Raw genomic sequence first — 24,349 nt, 5'->3', positions numbered from 1 at the left:
GTCGCAACCAGCGGAGACTCCTCGTCCTAAACCCCCAAGGCGATATTTTCGCGGCACTTTCCCACCTCTACCAGCGAATTTGAGCTGCAGGAGGTGATCCGGCATCGACCCTGACCTGAATTACGCTGGTCGAGGGCAGAGAGACGGTCCAGCAGACGCCGACCGTCACCTCCAGCAGCCAGGGGAGACGGAACCACGAGGCCGCCCCGTGTGGCGGGGAGGCGGAAACCCCGCATCGCAACAAGCCGGAGCCCGTGCCGGAGAGCAGACCCAGGCAGACTTCAGGGGCTCAGCGGAGACCAGGGCTGGCGAGCCGCGATAGCTAACACAGCGGTCAGCGGAGCGGACGGCGGCGCCAACCAGCGAGCCGCAGCGCCAGAGGCCGAGATCGGGACGACCGGTGCGGCCCAGCGCCAATCCGGGAAACAGAGGTGAGGCGTGGGCAGCCGGAAACTAGTGTGGGAGGCAACTCGGGGGCGGCCATCGAGCCCCCGGAGCGGACAAGACCTGACCGCCAACTGCAGCGCTCGGCGGGGCCTGGAGGTGGAGGGCCGGACGACGAGACAAGGGAGGGCGGCAAGAGGCGACGGAGGCCCCGGAGGCCGGAGACTGCAACTGCCGAGCAGGAACGGGGGAAACACAGCGGCTATATTAGCGGCAGGCCCACATACTCGGCGACTATACGCAGGAGGCACACACCAGACCCCAGGCGGTGGGCGAAGTGGCGGCGCGGCCCTCCCGGGGGGAGAAGCTTACGGCGAGGCGCGAAAAAGGCCTAGGCCGCATAACGAGCAGGGGACAAGACTGTAGGCCGCGGCGGCCCCCCCAGCGCGGCCAGACAGCAGACAAAGAGGGGAAAACAAGGCGACAAGGCCGGGTGAACAGAGCGAGGAGAAGCCAACCTCGGGGGTACACTCCGGGCCCCCGGCGACAAACGCTGAGACGGCAAGGGCCCGAGAGAGGCCGAATAAGACACGTGCAGGGACATAGTGTGGCGCGTTAGAAACCAGCAGACCAGTGACGCCACATGGGAATTGAGGCGGCACGGACAGACAAAAGAGCCCCCACTCAGATTCCCGAGACAACACAGAACACATCATTGGGGCTGAGGCCATCGCAGAGTCAAGGCGGGGACAAGGCGGAGAGGCGGTAGCCGGACCCCAGTGGACCTAACCGGCTGGGACACAGCGCTCGGACACAGGACCCGGCTGCGGGGCGCACGAAGGGAAAAGGAGGGTCCGGAGCCACGTTTCCAACGAGCGGCTGACGCCTGCGGGGATACCACTGCACAATCGCAGATGGCGGAGCTGCTCTGCAACAGAGGAACACCAAACATGTCCTCCACGAACCGCAGGGGAGGGCGCACCATCCATGAGATGCTCTCCAAAGGATAGCAGAAAGGGAAGAAAAGCCCCGACAAGCCAGCGCCACTGGCTCAACCACAAAACAAAGACAAGGATGAAGGAGAGGCTCCCGCAACAAAATCGTTCATGGAAAGCCTGTTCGGATCTCTGAGGGAGGACATTCAAACCCTAAGGCAGGATATGGCGGGAGGCTATAAAGAACTACGGCGAGACATAGATGACATAGGGGAAAGGGTGGCGGCAGTCGAAAGCTCGGAGCAGTCCAGGAGCGGGGAGGTGGAACTCCTGCAACAGGAAATCATCAGGCTCCATGAACAGCAAATGGACCTTCAGGCACACACAGAAGACCTGGAGAACCGCTCCAGACGCAACAACATACGAGTCCGCAATGTGCCACCCAAAGCGGAAGGGGGAGACATTACGGCATACTTGCAAGATCTGTTCCGCGAGATATTAGGAGAAGGCGAGGATTTTGACATTCGTATTGATAGGGCCCATAGGGTGGGCTCAGCGCGCCGATCACCTGCCCCTCCGCCTGACATTCTGGCTTTCCTGCCGGACTACCCCCTCAAGGAACGTATCTTGAAGGCGGCTCGTCAACAAAAGCCCATCACCTTCAGAGAGCACACGCCGGAGCTTTTCCAGGACCTGTCTGCGATAACCCTGCAAAAGAGGCGGGCGTTCAGGGGGGCGACTACCTTCCTAAGAGACAATGGGGTCCCATACTCCTGGGGCCACCCTTTTAGACTCAAGTGGAAAGGGTCCTTCCACCAGCTCAGATCACTTAAAGACACGTGCAAAGTTCTGGGCATCCCATATGAGGAGGACGCTCCAGATGACGAATCAGGCCGACGGTCCTCCCAACCGAGCTCCTCGCAACGGATGAGCGACAAATGGCAACAAGTGAGACGCAGACGCTCACCCAGGAAAGGGTTCAGGCCGGATCCCGAGACCGTGGCGCACGAACACGAAGCAGCTATATTGGAGGTTTCTAAAGACACCAATGCCGGACTTTGAGCACACAAGAGAGGAAGTGCACTTTAGCCTCTCGGTAGCACTGCCGGGGGGGCGGGACGGGGGGCCTCAGGCTAGCCATGGGCACGCTTTCCCACTACCAGACAATAATCCACAGGCCTGGACTGCTGTTGGAGAGGCCTGGGACAATGTTCACCAGTTGGGGTTTCACAGTTGGGGTTGGGGCACGAGGGGTGGGGTGGGTGGAAGGGAGACCGGGGTCTCGGTGTGTTCGATTTGTTCAGGCGTTACACAAGAAGATATGGGGCGGCGCTAGGTCAAGACATCAGCAGGTAGCGCACTCATCATTCAATGGCTGAGGGGCTCATCCAAATTCTCACCCTTAACGTAAAGGGGCTCAACAACCCAGTTAAAAGGAGGCCGCTCATCTCTTTCTTGGAAAATTCAGGGGCGGATATATGTTTTCTCCAAGAGACTCATTTGCTGGCCAAAGACTGGCTTCGTATGAAATCCAGGGCCTTTCCGCACCAATACTACTCCTCCACAAATGAGAAGAAGGCAGGGGTGGCCATTCTAGTGGCAAAGCATTTTAAGGGGCGTATGGGGGACAAAGTGACAGAAATCAAGGGCAGACAACTGGTCCATACAGTGCAGATTGGCGCTATGGCGTTCACAGTGGGTTCACTCTACGCACCTAACTCCAAACAAGAAGCCTTTCTTAAGGGGGCGCTCTCCGAGACACTAACAGGGGATACCAGACACATACTGATAGGGGAGACCTGAACTTGGTCATGGACAATGAGGTGGATAGATCGGGCGACAATTTGGTGGCACAGGGGCCCTCTCCACGGCCGAGAAACAATGGCTTGCTGATAGGGGGTTGGTTGATGCATGGCACGCGAAACATTGCATGGCTTCAGGGTACACTTTTTACTCGCACGTGCACCGCACACATGCCAGAATAGACCACTTTATCGGGTCCACAGACCTGACTCCCATGGTGGAGGATGTGGAAGTCACTCCGGCGGCACTGTCAGACCATGATGCAGTGGTCCTCCGACTGAAGGTCCCACACACGCGTCCCCACAGGGGCAGATGGCGCCTTAGAGAAACCATACTCACCCGCAAAGAGGTTACAAAGCAATTGTCCCAGTGTATCACTGAGTACTTGAGTAGAAACGACACGGGGAGGTGACCCAGGCGACAGTCTGGGGAGCGCTAAAAGCGGTTCTGCATGGGGAGATAATGGCGATTACGGCGGAGGAAAACAAAGAACGAAAAGAAAGACGCAGGGAACTGGCGGAACAGGTGCTGGAACTGGAAAGGGTTTACTGCCGGACGGGGGCCCCGAGAATCTGGCGGAAACTGAAGGCGGCCAGAGCACAGCTTGCAAGCCTGGATCCGGACCGGGCGGAGTACGCGGCACTCCGCCTCCGTCACACATCCTATGTGGGGGGGGACAAACCTGGCCGCCTGTTGGCCAGCAAACTGAAAGCTAAAACAGTCCGCTCAAAGATTCCCCTCATTCACGAGGAAGGTGGAGTGGAGGTTAAGGAGGACGATCATATAGCAGAGGCTTTTAGGGCCTTCTATGCCAAACTCTACACGGCAGACCCAGACGTGGATCATAGAAACGGGACTGAGTACCTGGAGACCGCAGACGTTACGGCCATAAACGAGGCTAGCGCTCAAGCATTGGAAGCCCCGATACGCCTAGAGGAGGTAATATCGGCGATACCAAGACTTAAACAGCTAAAGGCGCCTGGGCCAGATGGCTTCTCCGCCGGTCTCTATAAAACGTTCTGCCCTCTACTGACGCCGGTTTTGACGTAACTATTTAACTCCTTTCAAGGTCCAGGTTCGATCCCGAGGGAGATGCTGGAGGCCGACATTATTGTTTTGCCGAAACCAGGTAAAGATCCAACGGGGTGTGCGGCATACAGGCCGATATCACTCCTTAATGTGGACCTGAAGTTATTCACTGGGATCTTGGCGGCTCGACTCGGCCCTTGCTTACCAGGAGTAATAGAACCGGACCAGGCGGGCTTTGTACCCACCAGGCAAGGTGCGGACAACAATAAACGCCTGATGCACATCATAGATAAGGCACACTTCAACGCCTCTGATGCGGCTTTACTGTCAGTTGACGCTGAAAAAGCGTTCGACAGGGTGGATTGGCAATACATGAATAACACCCTGGAGAGATTTGGCCTAGGGGGTAGGTTCCGAGCCTGGGTGGCCAGCTGCAATGAGTCTCCCCGGGCAACGTTCAAAGTCAACGGGACAAGCTCCAAATCATTCGAAATTCAGCAGGGCACCCGGGAGGGTTGCCCGCTATCCCCTCTACTGTTCGCCCTCTATATCGAGCCGTTTGCCTAGCACATTCGGAATAATAGAAAAATCTCGGGCGTCAAGTTCGGAGGGGAGGAGCAGACCATTAGTCTCTATGCAGACGACATTCTGGTGGCGGTGGACAACCCCAGGGTGTCTATTCCGGCATTCCTGACAGAGATGGAACGGTTGGGGCGGTCTCTGGCTTTAAGATGAATGTGGGTAAATCCGTCATTCTCCCCTAGGGCAATAACACCCGCCAGGCCCACAGAGGAACACTCCACATAGGGGGATTGGCAGTGCACACTACAATGCCTTACCTGGGAATTGAGCTAACTCCCTCCACAGCCCAGACGGTTGAACTCAACTACTCCAACCTCCTGACACACATACAGGGAGACATATCGAGATGGCGGCAACAACCGCTCTCATGGCTGGGCCGCGTTGTCCCGACCACTCTCAGAAAAGCGATGGCTTTTTCAAGACGGAGCAATGGCGGGTATGCCGCTGTGGAGGGTCCCCTTCCTGTCACGGGCGGACAGACCAGCCTATCTTAAGAAGTCCCCATCACTAAAACACTTCTCCAGGTATGGGACGCAGTAGCGGCCCCTAAGGGTCTAACATCGTTTCCATCACCAATGACACCCCTGCTACATCACCCGGCATTTCCTCCTGGGACGATCCCCGGCTCCTTTCCCCAGTGGCAGCAAATTGAACGCTGATCCACTGGACACTTATTCGATTTGAAAGGCTTCATGACGTTAGATACAATGAAGGAGCAGTATGGACTTGACAAGCCACACCGCTTCCAGTACTTTCAGTTGAGGCACTGGCTCTCACACAAGGACATAGAACCACTAGTAGGCCGGGCCGTCACCCCGTTTGAGAAATGGCTCCTCACTAAATCCGGCGACACAAAGGCCATCTCAGAACTGTACAAACTACGAGCCCCCACCCCGCCTACATAGAGATCAGCGGGTCAGAAGAGGTGGGAGAAGGAATTAGGACGAACACTTTCCGACAAAGAGTGGCAGGACATACATTACCGGGCACACCACACTGCTAGAAACACAGCCAGCAAAGAATCGGCGGTGAAGGTGGCCTATTACTGGCATCTGACACCAGAACGCCTACACCAAGGTAACCCACAACGAGACCCAACGTGTTGGAGGGGGTGCGGACAAAAGGGGACCATGATACACATACGCAGAAGTGCAGGAATACTGGGAGGGAGTACTCAAGGACGTCGATACACATTTTGAGACAGAACTTCCCGCTTCCCAGCATACACAATCCTCGGCCTTCCCAACAAACTCATGTTCCCACTCAAATCCATCAGGGGAAAACAGATGGGGCTGGCACTGGGAGCTGCGACACAACACATCCTCTCTCTATGGGGTACGTCGAGGAAACCCACACACACTGGGTGGCTGCACCGACTATGGTACATAATGGGGATGGAAAGGATTCAAGCATCACTCACACAAACATCTGCCACATTCAAGGAAATATGGCATCCACTACTCACCCTGCTTACCCAAGAATTCATGGAGCTCACATGCCCTAAATACCTAAGGGTTCTCAGACTCTCGGACGAATTCCACAACAGGACAAGTGAGGAGACACATACGGCCTAGCAGAGGCCTCCTCAGACTTTGGCTAGATTTGAACACACCGAGGGGGGGGGGGTGGCTGGGACTGGGAGGGAAGGGTCAGTTGGGGTTAGGGCGGGCCAGGGGAAGGATAAAGAGGTTCTAGCTCGCAATGATTATTCGGGTTCCCCGTACACACGCCTACATGGACGCACGACGGCCGTCTCCGGTGCCCGGACTCTGGGGTATTCGAGCCGCAACAAGAGGGGGATGTAATGTATAGTCTTATTGAATTGCATACTGTATTGCATTGCTTGGTTGAACCCAATAAAAACAAATTTGATCAAAAAAAAAAATTGTGCGCAAAACTTTGATAGTAATGCAGGTAGTAATTTCAGGAAGAAGATAAGCAATGAGCCATCGAGTATGAACATCCATAACTACTAGGCCAAATATTTTGCTGGGGTGGACACCAGGCATTGGTCCAATAAAATCAAGGCATATACTATGCCACACCACACCGGGATCCTGGATGGAACTAGGGACGGATTGGGGTCCCACTTTGAGTCGCTTTTCAGATTCACAGCATTCACTGCACCTCTCCACCCACCAAACATCACCATCCATTCCAGGCCACCAGAACTAGTTTCTCAACCTTTTTTTTCTTATGGTTTGGCCCAGATGCCCTTCATGAGCCAAGTCAAAGAGTTTTTTGCGGACGTCAACAGGGGGAATCAACTTATCCTCACGCATGATGATCTGATAAGCAACAATTGATAACTCATCAATGACTGCATTATAGGGTCAGACACTAATTGGCAAGGTACTTTCCCTACGTCTGCCTTTAGAGATGAGATTCCTAACATTTCTCAAAACCTCATCATGAGACATGGCCTCTGCCCACTCTTTCTTGCTGACTGCGCCACAACTCCACAGAACTACGTCATCAACACACGAGATAGCTCCTTCACACTCCTGTCTTGTCCACATCTTCCCATTTCAAAGACAAACGTGACAAGCAATCAGCCTGAACGTTGCGCCAGCCCGAAATGAACTCAAGATCAAAATTGTACTCCTGTAATCTTGAGGCTAACCTGGCTAGCCTGGCTGACCCCTTTCCTGTTCCTCCTGGTGAGAGTATCTTCAACAAGGGCTTGTGGTCAGTGCGAAATTTAAATCTACGCCCCCGCACATACATTCTGAAATACTCCACACCCCAAGCAGCTGCCAAGGTCTCCTTTTCCATTACGGAATAGCATCGCTCAGTAGTAGTCAAAGTGCGAGATGAAAACGCTACTGTTTTTTTCGCTATTTCCATCTCTCTGTGACAACACAGCTCCTAAGCCGGTATCATTCGCATCAACAGTGATGATAGTCCTCCCCTGTACATCAAATGGAACCAGAATGCCAGCATTGCATATCTCAAATTTAATTTCATTAAAGCTTTTCTCTTGTTCATCCCCCGAAATGAATTTGACACCTTTCCTCAAAAGCACCTTGAGTGGTTCTGTTTTACTTGCAAAGTTCTTTACGAACTTCGAGTAGTACTCAATAAGCCCAATGAATGAGCGTACCTGGTCTTTATTTGTGGGAACAGGAGCCAACTTTATGGAAGCCAATAGATCTCTCTTAGGTTTCACGCCCTCTGACGAGATGGAATGCCCCAGATATTCCACCTCTGTTGCTAAAAAGGAGCATTTCTCCCTGCGCAGTGTCAAGCCAGATTCTAAAATTCTCGCAAGGGCATCCTTTAAGGCAGAATTGTGGTCACTCATAATCCACAGAGAACACCTCGTCTGTTGGACCAGCAATGCCAACATTGAAGACTGTGAAAGCTGCCACTTAGCTCTTCAAACATCCCCGGCACACTCCCTTTCAGGGCTATTGATCTACCGGCCTCCGGGAAATCCTGGGAAATTCCTTAACGCTCTCATCGACACAGTGTCACAGTTAGCCACCTCCACCCCTAACTTCCTCCTCGTGGGCGACCTCAATCTCCACCTAACAGACCCCACAGATCTAACAGCGTCCGATCTCCTTCTGGACCTTATGTCATTCAACATTCGGCTAGTTAATACAGGATCAACCCACAACAAGGGACACCTTTTGGATCCGGTCTTCACTAACATCATGGACATCACCACTGCCCCACCCCCCTTTCTCTCCCCTGGACAGATCACTTCTTAGTCCCCATCTCCTGGTACTTCTTTGTAGCACCCACCCAACACCCCAAAACCCGGGTGACTGACAGGCGCTGGCACAAACTTGCCTTATGAATTCTATCCCTGCCTTCTCCACCGATCCAGTCAACGCCGACAAACAGTTCAACTCTTGGCTTACTTCCTCATTGGACAAACTCCTCCCCAAAACCACTACCCTCAAGCATATCAAAAGAGTGAGCCCTGCCCCTTGGTACACTCCAGAGCTCAATCTTCTACGAAAGGAATGTAAAAGAATGGAACGCTCCTGGAGGAAGGATAAGTCAACTGCAAAGAAAGAAGCCTACCACACTTCACTACAAATTTACAAGACCGCTCTTCGCAAGACTAAAAGCACATTCTTCCAGGAAAGAATAGAAAACTCCTCCTGCTGCTGCAAGGAATCTTTTATTATTTTAAAAGAACTCCTTAAGGTCCCAGACCCTGGACCTAGAACGCCACCAGACCCTAAAGCAGATGAGGAAAAATGCCGTAAACTAGCCAACTTCTTTGAGGAGAAGATCCAGAAAATCCTTGCCTCTATCCCATCCACCAACTGGAGCGAGGAAAACGAGACCAACACTACTCCCACTACCCCAGTCTAACTTCCTGGGGACCAGTGACTGTCGAAGAGGTAGGAAACACGCTAGACACCATCAAAAGCGGATCTCCCAGGGACCCCGCCCCGCAACGTATCCTCAAGAAAGTAGCCCCTACCATCGTCCCTCCCCTTACCCATCTCATCAATGCCTCACTGCAACAGGGAGTCGTCCCCCCCAGCTGGAAGGCCGCAGTCGTCAAGGCCCTATTGAAAAAACCCTCCTTGGATCCATCGGACTTGGCCAACTATAGGCCAATCTCACTTCTTCCCGGATCCAGTAAGATTGCGGAAAAGCTTGTGAATAAAAAACTTTCACAATTTTTGGAAATCAACAATCGGCTTAAAAGCTCGCAGACTGGATTTCGCCCAGGGCAGGGTACCGACATCGCCCTTCTTGCAGCGGTGGAGGAGGCCATAGCACTTCTGGACGCGGGGGATCAGTGGCAGTGATCCTCCTGGACCTCAGTGCGGCCTTCGACACCGTTAATCACCAGCTCCTTATTCACCGACTTAGGAATATCGGTGTGGAGGAACTGCACTGACCTGGCTTACGTCTTTTCTGAGCCAACGCTCTTTTCAGGTCTGGGAGAATGACACCCGCTCCCCTGAAACACCCCTCCAATGCGGCGTGCCTCAGGGTTCTTCCCTGAGCCCGACATTATTTAATGTCTACATGTCCCCATTGGAGGAGGTTGTCACTCCGTTTGGAGTGAGTATCGTCAGCTACGCTGACGACACTCAATTAGTGGTGTCCCAATCTCACCCAAGTCAAGAACCAGCGGACTTATACAACTGTCTGACGCAGATACAAGGATGAACAGCTCATCTTTGAAACTGAACGGTTCAAAGACAGACATTCTCCTCCTTGGTCAGAAGGGGCTGTCCCTTTCACAGAACATCTGGCCCCCCTGTCTGGGTGTGCCTCCAGACCCGAAGTTCGAGATTAAAAGTCTGGGTATTTGGCTCGAAAGAGATCCATCTTTCACGACACAAGCCAAAAAAGTTGCCGGGACATGCTTTGGGCTTCTCAAGTCGATCAGGAAGATTCTGCCATTACTTCCTTCCACCTCTCAAAAACTGTTAATCCAAGGCCTTATCTCATCAAGGCTGGATTACAGCAACACCATCTACCTAGGCGCCCCTGAGGCAACCCTGAACAAACTACAAAGGATACAGAATGCCGCAGCCCGGATCCTCACCAATACCCCGGCCAGAGCTTCGGCCAAACCAGCCTTGAAGATTCTCCACTGTCTCCCGGTGCGAGAGCGAGTGAAATTTAAGGCCCTATGTTTGGCTCACAGACTTCTACAAAACAAAGGCCCCCCTATTTTGAGAAAATTTATCAGACCATACAAAGCCCCAAGATCCTTACGATCCGACCAGGAATATCTTATCATCATCCCTAGAGTCAAGAAGGCACGCACGGGTGGAAGACGCTTCTCTGTCCACACTGCACGCCTTTGGAACGCCCTACCCCGCGACCTAAGAACAGAACAAGACTATCTCCAATTCAGGAAGCGGTTGAAGACTCATCTCTTTCCCTAAATGCGGACTCCTCCCCCCCTGTCCCCACTGACCTGCAGTTGTATGGATCTTAGCGCTGGGATACTCACGGGTGACTACGCGCTTTATAAAATTTAATAATAATAATAATAACTCACACTCTCACCAAACACTAAGCTGTCATCTTGGAAATAGATTACATTCTTCACACCTTTGAAAACTTCCGTGACCATCCTTTGAAATACACTTGCAGCTGAATATAACCCGAAGGGCATCCTTGTGAATTGGAATATGCCTTCGTTGGTGATGAAAGCTGTCAAGTGTTTGGAAGATTCGTGCAAACGTATTTGGTGATAGGCGTGACGAAGAACAAGCTTTGAAAAGTACTTCGCCCCTTTTAGCAAAACCATAATTTCGTTTATATTGGGCAGGGGAAAAGTGTCAGGAATTACATTCTGGTTCAAGCTTCTGAGGTCCACACAGAAGCGTAAACTACCATCAGCTTTCTGTGAAATTATAACAGGGGAAATCCATGAAGAACATTCGATAGGGTCTATGACTCCACTGGACAGCATCTCATCCAACATTGCCTTCACCTCCCCCCTCACTGTAATGGGAACCTTTCTCAGTTTGTGTTGTACAGGGACAACATTAGGTTTGAGCTTAATTTTGTGTACATATCCTTCAAGGTTGCCTAGTTGTTCTCTGAATACACCTTTACCTCCTTCTAAGATGTCTCCTACAAAGAGGTCATCCACTACCATAACTTGCTCAATAGCATGTGGGTCAATTTTGATATGGAGATCAAATTGATGATACCACCCTAATATGGAAGGTCCAGATTCTGCTACATACATCTTCCCCCTCACCAATCTTCCTTTAAACATAATATCTGTTGCCATGTAACCTAAAATGTCTATTTGTTCACCCTGATACCCCCCAGGATTTATGTCTTTGGGCATCAGCTTCCTGTTAGGCAACTCCTGCTTGAAGATTCTTTTGGGAATAATAGTATACAGTGACCCTGAATCAACCATAAGGTCAACACTCTTATCTCCAATGATAAATCCTGCTTTGGGCCTGTGTTTCCTCCTAACATCTGAATCATGAGACCCAGTGAAAAGGATTTCATCATTCTCACTTTCATCATATGATGATGGTTCCATGCACAAGATTCTGTCTGGTTTGTAAGGTATAGCAGGCTCCTCAGATAACATCGCTACTTTGCCTTTGTTTGCATCCTTGCACATTCTAGCAAAATGACCCTTGCGGCCACACCTTAAACATTCTTTCCCAATGGCCCAACATTGTCTTGAGTCGGAAAAGATGTTGTAGTCACATCACGAAGCGGAGACACCATGGGGTTTACTCAAGTTTATTAACTACAATAACACAACACCAGCGCGCTCGTTGTCTTCAGCCAGCGGAAGATCACTGACTCTGAACGAGCGGCGTTCACCGTAGAACGTTGAGCATTCGGGACATTCCACTGTGGCGCGGGGGTGCGACCACAGTGTAAGTGACGTCACAACATGCAGCAGGTGGCAAAATATTGCTACCACTTACTATGCAGATAGAAGGATAGCCTAGGTGGAGAAAGCAACTGTGGAGTCAACCAAGAGAAGAGTTCTTTGAAAAGTTCTATAATGATCCCCTTTAATTTACTGTGAGTGTTTCAGGCACATGCGCTCAGCTAATTGTAAGTTTTTTTCCCTAACAGATTAGCTGCGTCTCTTAGCAAAATAGTTATGGTTATAGTTCTCCTTCTGAACCTAAACTTGAGAGTGAGAGTGATCTCTTAAGACATGTGATAAACCAAAAGGTCTTGCATCCTTACCTTTATTTTTCTTCATGAATATTTATGCCTATCCATGCTTCAGACTCCAGAACTCCACACATCAATTACAATCTTACTAGGAAAGCGGATGTATGTTCCTTAGATTGGAGCTTTTATCACAGGGTAGAGTCTATGTTTAGTCAAATCATGATTATGCTTTTGACAGACGTAGTAAAGAATGATTTTCCTGGCATAGTTACCCACACATTTTGCCTGGTGTCAGTGTGTTTTGACTGTAGTAAACTAGGATCCTGCTAATCGGGACCCCAGTGTATGTGCTCTCTCTCCTCAATTCATTGGCAAATACTTTGTACACCCCACAATTGGTATACTGGTGTACTCCTATAAGTCCCTAGTAAATGGCACCAAGGTACCTAGGGCATTATAAGGGGTGTCCAATGGCTGCAGCATGTATTGTGCCACTCATAGGAGCCAATGCTAACTGTCTGCAGGTCTGCGATTGCAGCCTGCGTGCAATGGTGCATCCTTTCACTTCAGATATAAGGTTTTCCTTATATCCCGTTCACTGCACTTAAAACCTATAAGTCACCCCTAAGGTAAGCTTTACATCCTGCATGGTGCATGATTATAAGTGTAAGGGTGCCCTTTCACAAGCAGAGACATCCAATGCAAACCCCAGAGTCAATTCTCTGGCTTTGTAAGTACAGGGAAGCCATTTTAAGGTAAGCAGTGGACACTGCCCAAGTTGAGATGTTCACCTACATAATGGCTTCACCGAACCTGGTCATGCTTGGTATCAAACATGTTGGAATCATGCAACTACACCAATCTCAGTGTCACTTGCATGATACCATGTACTGGGTTGCTCCTCAGGGGACCCCCATGTTTACCTGTGTGGCCTTGCAGGGTCTGAGGACAAGACAGTACTGCTGCCGGCTCCAGACACTGTTCAGCGCCCTTCTGCTGCTGAGCTCAACTCAGGCAGAGAAAGGCAGAAGAGGTGTAGCCACCTCTCCCTTAGAAATAGGTGTCTTAGGCTAGGGCGGGGTGTTTGAGCGCCTCCAGACTGCTTTTAATGGGACATTTGGTGCCCTCCATGCATAAACCGGTTGCCCCAGTCTAGCAGCCCTTGGCCTCTGTTCTGGCGCAAAACTACACAAAGGACTGGGGAGTGCACCCCTCTGGGAGGTACCCAGAGCTCATCTAGGTGGCCACTTGATTCTGCCATCTTGAATCTTAGATTTGCTGAGCCCCCTGACTGATTAGGCCACCACAGTAGCGTCCCTGACCTCTGCTCCCACCACCCCAACCGGATAGATGGGTCACCGCAGATGTAGTCCTAACCTCTTTCTGTGTTACTTACGGGCTCCCCTGAGGGTGGATCCTTAGATTCATCCGAACTTGGTCTTGAAGAACAGACTGGCTTCCCCTGAAAATCTGTTGAATAACTCTTCTGCAGTTGGGCACCGAACTCAACTGCTGGACCCGAGCCAGGAACCAAGACAAGACTACCTCTGGTTGGAAGACTTTTACTGCAACTTCGTCTCCGTGCTCTTCCAAGTTGTGCAACTGCAGTAGCTGTGCATCCTCCTGAATCCCCCTAGACTCTACATGCATCAAGATAGCAAGAAGGAATCGCCCTTGGAATGAAGGAGTCACTCCCCTGCATCCGCAGGTACCTAGACGATGACCAACTCATGGATCCTACTGTCCCACAGACACCTGCCGGCTCTGCAACACAGGTGGCGATTTGTTGGCCCTCCAGAGACCCAACCAGTCTACCCTGCAACTTGAGAGACTGTAATCCCTCTCCAGCCGACTGCAACCGCATACCCATTGCCAAGGCTTGTTGTTTCTCCTAAAGGAAGATCTCCGAGCTCCAAGAAGCCCCACCATCCCACAGCTCCAAGAGCGACATCCTCCCTGCTTCTCCAGTGACATGGGCATCCATCTTCTGTATGCTGTCGAGGCCTCCCTGCGTCTCCATGTGCCTGCTGCTAGAGGGTCATCCTGAGGTGTCCACTGATTCCTGCTAGCTCTCTTGCTTGCTGAGGGCAGGCCCTGACTTACCTTTACTGGGTGAGTCCCACAGAGCTTGCTGGTCTGCAACTAAGTATTTCTTTGTGTACACATCTGTTGCGTTTGCCAAGGCTTGTTGGTTGTCTTGCCGGCCACTAACTTTCATGCATCTCGACGGCCGACGTGGGACAGCTCGTGGACATCTTCTGTGCCTTGGCATCATCGCTTGGGCTCCACAGCTGCATCTCCAAGACTTCCGTGATACAGCAGAGTACCTTTGATAAGAGCTGGCATTGTGCTCCTGCTCCTGCTCCTCCTGGACACCGCTGGGTGGTTTGTAGTCTGCCCCTTCTTTTGGCAGGTAGTCCTCGTCTGGAATCCACAACTAGGTTCCACCAACCTGGTCCACAAGACTGTAGCAGCTGGATATCTGAAGTTCCCCATTGTGGAGAACACTAATGCTCCTATGCACACGGGCTCCCTGGTGTACGTATCCTGGTTCTCTGGATATCCACGGGTGAGGCGTGTTGCAACCTCCCTGGTTCCAAAGGGCTTTCTTGGGGTCCTCTAAGAAGGGTCCTGAAACACAAACTCCAACCGTGACTACCGCACGATATCCTGTGGACATTGACCAGGGGCATCACCTCTACACACTGGCGCCTATCAACTCTTAGTTACTTACCTGTGGTGGTTCAATGCTTCCCCTGGTTCCTAGTCCATTTGGTTTGAGTCTTGGTTAGGTACTCACCTAGCATTAAATGTTCTTAGCATATGGTTTGTGCCCCACCGGGGTTCCATGTGTTTCCTATGCTTTACCTACCTGCTTTGAAGTATTCTTTATCGTGTATTGATATCTCCGGTTAGGAGATATACCAAAGTAGTTTTAGTGTTGGGGTTTAATCAATACACTGTATTTTTCTACCACTGGTGTAGTTCTTTCTTGTGTGTAAGCTTCACTGACTGGCTGTGTGGTAATGTACCCACTTTACACAGTGCAGGGTGCCTTACCAATAGGTGTGCACCATAAAGTGAGCCAGCCTCCTGTAACATTCTAATTATTGTATTACTATAAGTCTCTTTACAATTGCATACATGCTACAATATATGCCAATAGCAATATTTAATTTGCTTTAGAAAACACAAAATATTCGAACAGCCTTTAAAAACATACCTGTCAAGGGGGGACCAGTCCCCATCGGATAAAGCACAATGCTCCATGGACTGATAGTGAAAAGACTCCATGTACTCCTCTTCTAAGAAGGATGAATGCGAGGACCCCCTAGACAACACACAATTCAAAAGAAAATATGAAACCTGTGTTTAGCAGGATTACTTTAAGACATGCTTTGAGAAAATTAACTTGTTAGCACATAGTGCAACAGAAGACGAATGACACTTCCAAGTTAACTGATAGAAGTTCAGCTGACCTTTTGTTTGCCCCCATATTGTTTTTTTACTCACTTACAAAAATACACTGCTGTATGATTTTCATAAACTATTAAATCAACAGAATAGTGTACTGCATTGAACTATGCAGATGGAAACAAACGTTTGGCATAACATTTGTTGATGTAAAACCATTTCAAATCTGCTTTGCTTTTGAGGGGACTGGAAAGGAAAATGTGACAGACTGCAGACAATGAACAGGCCTGTATATTAAACAAGCATTAAAAATGCAATAAATCTCGCCTTTAATTAAGTTAAAGCTATTTGCTTTCCTATACATTACCATTAGCAAAGCAAATGACTTTAACAATAAAAGGCGAGACCTACTGCATTTTCAATGCTTATTTTTTATGCAAATCTATATAGCGCAAACTCGATCCGACGGTATTGGAGCGCTTTGCACAAGCACCAGTTACCTTACACAAGGACACATTCAGGCACGGGGAGATTAAGTGATTTGCCCAGAATCACAGGATGTGGACGCGACCCCCAGGCTCAAACCCTGGTTTCCAGCACCAAAGTCGGCAATCTAGCTGTCAGACAACATCCTCTCTCAACAGCTTATACTTACTGAGGGTATAATGAGTGCTAAAATATGTGAAGAGAAACACTCTTTAAAAACAAGCATTTGCAATGCAATAGGTCTCACATTGGGAAAGTTTGAGCTATTGGAATTGTAAATGACACTTTTTATTTATGTGTTGGTTTTGAAAACCGCAAAATTAATAGCTTTGTCATTTACAATGCCAATAGTTATACCTTAAGCAAATGTGACACCTATAGCATTTGTGGAAAGGGGCGACCACTCGGTCCCCCCGAACGTATGGCGGAGTACCACGATCCTCCCGGGAAGCCATCTTGGGCGGGAGGCGAGTCTCGGCTGGTATGCCCGAAGCGGCGTAGCCGGGGCGCGCCTTTTTCCCGCCCTAGAGTGGGTTGGCCTAGACACTGACGCGGCCGGCCACGCCCTGGGGGCAGGCCGGGGCGGGTTTACGCCCGCCCTGAAGACGGATAAAAGGAGCAGCAAGCCAAGAAAGCATCCTCTTGTTCCTGTGCTCTGAAGCTGCACCTCCTCGCTGCACGTGAGCTCGAGACGGAACGAAGAGCCATTTTTGAGCGTTTTAATCGTTCTTGTTTGTCTTTCAGATACTCTGTTGGAGAATGCCGAAGAAGGCGGGAAAGCGCATGACTACCGACCAGATGCTGCGCGTTCTCATGAAAGAGGTGACCGACCTAAAGAGGCGAATGGATAAAGACGAGGAAGGGGGGCCGAAACGTCCTTTGGCGGGAGCAGCCCCGGGAGGGAAAAGCAAGAGGCCCAGGAGGGGAGCAGCTGGGGGAGACATCCCGGGTCCCAGTACCCCGCTCGAAGCACCCACTCCCGTGCCGGAAGAAGGGAATCCGATTCCCGTTGTGGTCACCCCCGTGTCCGGGGAAGATATGCCGCCCGAGCTGGCAGCACAATTAGCAGCGTGGTTGGGTAAAGGTAGCGAGGGCGCCACGGCTGTCGACGCGCAGGTGCTGATGAAGCAACTGCGTGAGACACGGGAAGCAGCGAAGGTGTCCACGCCGGCTGCAGCAGCAGAGGAGCTACAGGGGACGGGTTCAGTCGCAGAGACAGCGTCCGGTTCAGGTAAGCGGCCATTGCCGATTGCGAGGGATGAGTCAGCACCCTCTCGTAGGGAAAAGTTGGGTCAGCATGTCCCTTTAGCTATTAAAGAGAAGATATGGGCAGGGGAGTATATAAACATCTTCTCGTTGCTTACTGATCATTACGAGATGGAGCATGTTAAGGGCCAGAAGGACCTCATGCATCCGAGTGTTTGGCGCGCAAAGATGGCCGCCTTTAAGGTAAATGAAAACATTGGCAATTGGGGCAAAGCGTGGGGGGTTTTTACATCGATCTTGGGGGAACGAAGGCCCGAATTGCTGCCCGAATTGCCGATTTATCAGTCACGGATCATGGGGTACTCGGTGTCACACGAGGGTAATCATTGGTTCTGCTATGATAATATTTTCAGAAAGGCTAAAGAACATGATAAAAACTTAACTTGGGATTGTTATGATTCTGTGTCATGGTCCAAAATGGAGGATACTGGTATGTTGAAATTGCCTTTAGTAGGGAGTAACGTTGGCGAATCCTCCCGCCAGTATGCGGGGACGCCCTTTCGATCAGGTACGGGTACTGACAATCACTCGAGGCCTACCGGCAATACAGGTAAAAGGGGGGTTTGTTGGAACTTCAACAGGGGTAAATGTACTAGGCCCCAGGGGTCGTGCAAATTTAGACACGAATGTAGTGGGTGTGGGCAATCATCCCACCCTGAGTCCATGTGCAGAGTCAAAACGGGTGATAACGGGGGTAGAGGAGGCGCCAAACAGGTCTAACACAGTCCGAGGGGCGCCTTTACCTACCCCGATTGATACCTTGGCAATGATTCCCTGGCTCAGCGAATACCCGGATCGTGCTTCCGCTGGGGTGTTGCGGAACGGGTTTTCATATGGTTTCCGCATCCCAGTGGGGGACTTTCAGGGTGTAGAGAAATGTAAGAATCAGATATCGGTCTTGCAGCATACGACTGTGGTACAGGAAAAGATCCGGAAGGAGGTTACTCGAGGTCGAGTCGCCGGTCCGTTTAGTGTACCCCCGGTTGCTAACTTTGTTTGTTCCCCTTTAGGGGTGGTCCCCAAGAAGGACCCGGGTGAGTTTCGGCTGATACATAATTTATCAGCCCCACGTGGTCTTTCCGTAAACGAAGCGATAGACCCGGAAGTGTGTTCGGTGCGGTACGCATCTTTCGATGAGGCCGTAGCCATTTTGAATCGCCTGGGGCCCGGTGCGCTGATGGCAAAATCTGATATCGAGTCAGCGTTCCGGTTGCTCCCGGTACATCCGGACGATCAGCGTCTCCTAGGTTTCATGTTTCAGGGCCATTATTACATGGATAGGTGTATGCCGATGGGGTGCTCTATATCTTGTGCCTATTTCGAAAAATTCAGTAGTTTCCTACAATGGGTCTTCACAAAAAAGACGGGTTTTCAACACGTGATGCATTATCTCGATGATTTTTTGTTCCTGGGGGCAGCCGGGGATCCGGAATGTGGGCAGGCTTTGGCTGCCTTTTGTGGCTTAATGAATAAGTTTGGCGTGCCATTGGCACCAGGTAAGACTGTGGGTCCTTCCACTTGCCTCGAGTTTCTGGGGATCGAGTTAGACTCCGGAGAAGGTTGTTTTCGTTTACCAGGCGACAAAGTGTCAAAGTTCAGGGCATCCCTGCAAATGTGTATAAGTGGATCTAAGGTTAAGCTGCATCAATTACAGCAGTTAGTGGGTCAGTTGAATTTTGCCCTGAGAGTTATACCAATGGCCCGCCCCTTTTCCCGTTCAATTGCTCAAGCCATGGTCGGCCTAAAGGAGGGCCATCATCGCACAAGGCTCTCGGCTGAGGTCCGCCAGGACATGCGCATTTGGTTGGCATTTCTGGCGGATTTCAATGGTCGAGTCGTCTGGAACAAACCGGCCGTGTCCTCTGAGGAGCTGGGGCTGTGGACAGATTCGGCAGGGAGCATAGGTTTTGGTGCCATTTTCGGCACGAGATGGTCTGCACAAAAGTGGCCGGCATGGTGGCATGACAGTGGACTGACAAGTAACATTGCTTTCCTGGAACTTTTCCCCATTTTGGTGGCCCTGAGAACATGGCCCGAAGGGTTCAGAGATCACTCTGTGGTATTCTGGTCTGACAATATGACCGTGGTCGAGTGTATCAATAGCCAGGCAGCACGATGCAAATGGATTTTGAGACTACTCAAGGAAGTCGTGTTACTGTGTATGCAATTGAATGTGCTATTCAAAGCAAGACATGTCCCGGGGGTAATGAACCAGGCGGCTGATGCCCTGTCTCGTTTTCGTATGCAGGCTTTCTGGGGTTTCCTTCCCACAGCGGACCCGGAGCCGGCACCCTTTCCCGAAGCTCTCTGGTCTCTCGGTGCCCCGAACTTCGTAACCTCGTGGGAGAGAGTTTAGCACCCAGGACAAGGAAGGCATATGAAGGGGCGTTCCGGTCCTATTTAGCCTTTTTGGGGACTGCTAGAGGGGAGCTTTGGGGTCAGGAGGAATGGGTAGTGAACTTTCTGATGTCTTTACATCTGGCAGGGAAATCGGTGGCCACAGCCCAGAGGCATCGGGCTGCCATTTCCTTTGTTGCTAGGGCTCATGGGATCCAGGACCCGACAGCGTCTTTCGTTGTACAAAAAGCGTTACGTGGGTGGCAACGCCTTGAGGGTCGCAGAGTAGACGAGAGGCGCCCGATAGGTTTGGATAGGTTGGCCCAGTTATTATCCAGACTCCCTGCAACATGTTCATCTCAGTTTGAGACGGTGTTATTCCGAGCCGCTTTTACGCTGGCATTTCATGGGGCTATGCGGGTAAGCGAACTAGTGGCGAGGAACAAGCAGGATGTGACAGGAGGACTGTGCCAGGAGCACGTTCAGATCAGAGGGGAGACAATGACGGTCTCATTTATCAGGTCCAAGACCGATCAAAGTGGGATGGGTGACTGCATAATCATACGCAGGATTCCCGGGTCCTCCATGTGCCCGGTAAAGTGTTTAGAGGATTATTTAGCACGAAGGGTGGCATCATGGGGGGGGACCTTGTTGAGACACGCGGACGCAACCCCACTGACAAGGTTTCAGTTTCAGCGGGTGCTCGCGATGTCGATTACCGCTGCGGGCTTGAACCCGGGCGAGTTTGGGACCCATTCCTTTCGGATAGGGGCTGCTACAGAGGCTACAGCCAGGGGTCTGAATGTGGAACAAGTTAAACGGGTGGGGCGTTGGTCCTCCAATTGTTATAAAAGGTATGTGCGGTTGCACATGTTGTGAAGCTGTAATGATGTACTCACGCTTCTTGTTTTTGTTTGGTTTTTCAGTTGCGCAAGCCTACGAGGCGGGGCGGACTATGCAGTCGACCCAACACCGGGCCAGCGGTCAGACATCACCGGCTGTGAAAAAGGAGGTGTGGGTCGTGGGCCACTCATACGTGAGGCGTGCCGCGGACGTATTCAAGGCAGGTGATATGATTCACGTGGCTGGGGAATACGGGTACAGTGTGTCCTTCTACGGAAGAGGCGGTCTCTATATTGACCAGTTTCAATCATTCTTCGAGGGTTTGCTAGGGCGGACGAGGTCACCGCCGTCTGTAGTCATAGTACATCTTGGGGGCAATGATTTGGTCACCACTGGTAGACGACTTCTTCTTGAGGCGATGCTTTCCACTGTAAGTTGGTTAGCGAGGAGAGTTCCAGGGTGCACAATTGCGTGGTCCCATATAATCCCACGAAAAGTGTGGCGGGGGGCCTTTTCTGTTTCTGCTTTGAATCATTCTGTTAGAAAGATTAATAACAAAGTGAGTAGGTTGTTCCGTTCCAAGACACTGCATTCTATTCCGCATGGGTGTATTAATGATGACAGTATGTATTTGGGGGATGGTGTGCATTTGTCCCGGGTGGGGAATGAGTTACTCATAGGAGACTTCTTAGCATGGCTAAAGACGTTATGGCATGACCTTTAGGTAGGAGTTTTGTGGGGGGTCCGGATAGCCGGTCAACTATCCGGCCTGTGGCGGTAAGGTCATGATCGGTGAGCACTAATTGGAAGATCCCTATGAGTGGGCGTCACCCAGCACGGATGGGAGCGCTCGGGGGAGGTGGCCATTGGCCCCTCAACGGGGAGGCGGTCCCTTCTAAGGATGGGTCGCCGAAAGGAAAGGAAAGGCGGTCAAGGCCCCTTCCTGGGTAGGAGGGGTTACAGCCCCCTCCTGGGGAATTTCCCGGGGCCAGGACGTCTGCGACGGCAGATGTGGTAAGTTGTGTGGGGGTTTGGGGGGGGGTCTACGCTACCTTCTAGATACCTCACACGAGTCCTCGTACGACCTCTAAGTGGCGTCGAGTTTTATTGGGGCCCCCGTCAAGTCAAGGGAAATTGGTAGTTGCACTTGAGGTACGCCTCTGTGCGGTCGCCCTTCACAAGTGAGGGGGATATTTCGGGGTTAGGGATCTTGACACCGGTGACGACCTTGCCGTTGGCCCTTAAACGTTAGGATGTACAATTTCAAAATTTCAAGTAATGTTTTGTAGGATGTTAGTTCGGCTAGGAGAACCTTTGTATTAGAGAATATGTTAAGGTTAGCCAAACATCGCAATGTGGTAATGAAATTGTACATATTATGAAACTGTTTATTTTATGTTTTAATTTTGTTTCATATTTTAATAAATACGGCCGGGAGGGTCACTCCCTCCCGTTTTCCAAAAACTTCATCACCGTTTCCAGTTTCCCATCCTTGGGGATTGTGTTGAGAGGGGGTGGCGGGTATCTCAGCCATATGGAAAGGGGCGACCACTCGGTCCCCCCGAACGTATGGCGGAGTACCACGATCCTCCCGGGAAGCCATCTTGGGCGTGAGGCGAGTCTCGGCTGGTATGCCCGAAGCGGCGTAGCCGGGGCGCGCCTTTTTCCCGCCCTAGAGTGGGTTGGCCTAGACACTGACGCGGCCGGCCACGCCCTGGGGGCAGGCCGGGGCGGGTTTACGCCCGCCCTGAAGACGGATAAAAGGAGCAGCAAGCCAAGAAAGCATCCTCTTGTTCCTGTGCTCTGAAGCTGCACCTCCTCGCTGCACGTGAGCTCGAGACGGAACGAAGAGCCATTTTTGACCCACCCACCAGCCCCTGAGGACAGCACGTGGTTTTGAATAAAGTCTGATGGATAACTCTGATTTTGTTTACAGGTTGTGGTTTATTATCGTGATGACTTTTGAGTATGCAATAAAGAATGGTCAATTTGTGTTATGTTTTGCGTAATAAAGTAATTCTGCTTTAGTGTTATCAGTGTGCATGCTTTTAATAAAATTGTGGTGCTACTGTCTTTTCTGATTTAGTCATTTAGTAATTTAGTTAGCATTGTCGTATTTATTTTGGTCGGGCGGTAAGGTCATGATCGGTGAGCACTAATTGGAAGATCCCTATGAGTGGGCGTCACCCAGCACGGATGGGAGCGCTCGGGGGAGGTGGCCATTGGCCCCTCAACGGGGAGGCGGTCCCTTCTAAGGATGGGTCGCCGAAAGGAAAGGAAAGGCGGTCAAGGCCCCTTCCTGGGTAGGAGGGGTTACAGCCCCCTCCTGGGGAATTTCCCGGGGCCAGGACGTCTGCGACGGCAGATGTGGTAAGTTGTGTGGGGGTTTGGGGGGGGGTCTACGCTACCTTCTAGATACCTCACACGAGTCCTCGTACGACCTCTAAGTGGCGTCGAGTTTTATTGGGGCCCCCGTCAAGTCAAGGGAAATTGGTAGTTGCACTTGAGGTACGCCTCTGTGCGGTCGCCCTTCACAAGTGAGGGGGATATTTCGGGGTTAGGGATCTTGACACCGGTGACGACCTTGCCGTTGGCCCTTAAACGTTAGGATGTACAATTTCAAAATTTCAAGTAATGTTTTGTAGGATGTTAGTTCGGCTAGGAGAACCTTTGTATTAGAGAATATGTTAAGGTTAGCCAAACATCGCAATGTGGTAATGAAATTGTACATATTATGAAACTGTTTATTTTATGTTTTAATTTTGTTTCATATTTTAATAAATACGGCCGGGAGGGTCACTCCCTCCCGTTTTCCAAAAACTTCATCAACGTTTCCAGTTTCCCATCCTTGGGGATTGTGTTGAGAGGGGGTGGCGGGTATCTCAGCCATATAATGCAATATGTGTTGTATTTACGTGACTTAGATGTATTGATATTACAAATAACAATCGCTTTTAATTTTTTTAAATCATTAATACTTAAATAAAAGTTATTGTCATTTATAATGGCAATAGCTTAAACTTTTGTAAATAACTTTTGTGAAGATTATGTTCAGTGTATTTTATTGTGACGAAAATCCAAGAACAGAAGTGAAATATTAACATCTTTTTTTGACATTTGTAAAAAAAGCTTGAAACATTGAGAGAACATATTTGAACCAGTTGTTGAATGGTTGCACAGATTGATGATGTAGTGGTGCTGAGTGATGGTGTGTTGGCGACGAGTGATGCTGTGGCGTTCAGCGATGCTGTGGTAGCGCATAGTGATGTTGTGGTGCCCCCGAGTGAGGTTGTGGTGGTGCTGAGTGATGCTGTGGTGATGGGATAGATAGATAGAGTGAGTGCGATAGAGTGAGGGCGATAGATAGAGTGAGGGCGATAGATAGAGTGAGGGCGATCGATAGATAGATAGATTCAGTGAGGGTGATAGATAGTTAGAGTGAGGGTGATAGATAGTTAGAGTGAGGGCGATAGATAGTTAGAGTGAGGGCGATAGATAGTTAGAGTGAGGGCGATAGATAGTTAGAGTGAGGGCGATAGATAGATAGAGTGAGGGCGATAGATAGATAGAGTGAGGTCAATCGATAGATAGAGTGAGGGCGATAGATAGATAGATAGATAGATAGATAGATAGATAGATAGATAGATAGATAGATAGATAGATAGATAGACACT

General features: G+C 50.6%; 1 protein-coding gene across 2 annotated transcripts in view; it reads right to left on the bottom strand.

Annotated features, from left to right (window-relative positions):
- The window catches only part of LPIN2 (lipin 2), a 791,695-nt gene that overhangs the window by 546,011 nt on the left and 221,335 nt on the right, over positions 1 to 24,349 (bottom strand). For both annotated transcript variants that reach the window (XM_086965600.1, XM_086965599.1), the window contains exon 5: positions 15,553 to 15,660. In XM_086965600.1, the coding sequence (XP_086821726.1) occupies positions 15,553 to 15,660 (108 nt within the window). The remainder of the gene's footprint in view (positions 1 to 15,552; positions 15,661 to 24,349) is intronic.

This window comes from Lissotriton vulgaris, chromosome 4_1, assembly GCF_964263255.1.
Source record: "Lissotriton vulgaris chromosome 4_1, aLisVul1.2, whole genome shotgun sequence".
Lineage (NCBI taxonomy): Eukaryota > Metazoa > Chordata > Amphibia > Caudata > Salamandridae > Lissotriton > Lissotriton vulgaris.
This window is presented reverse-complemented; position numbering and strand designations above follow the sequence as displayed.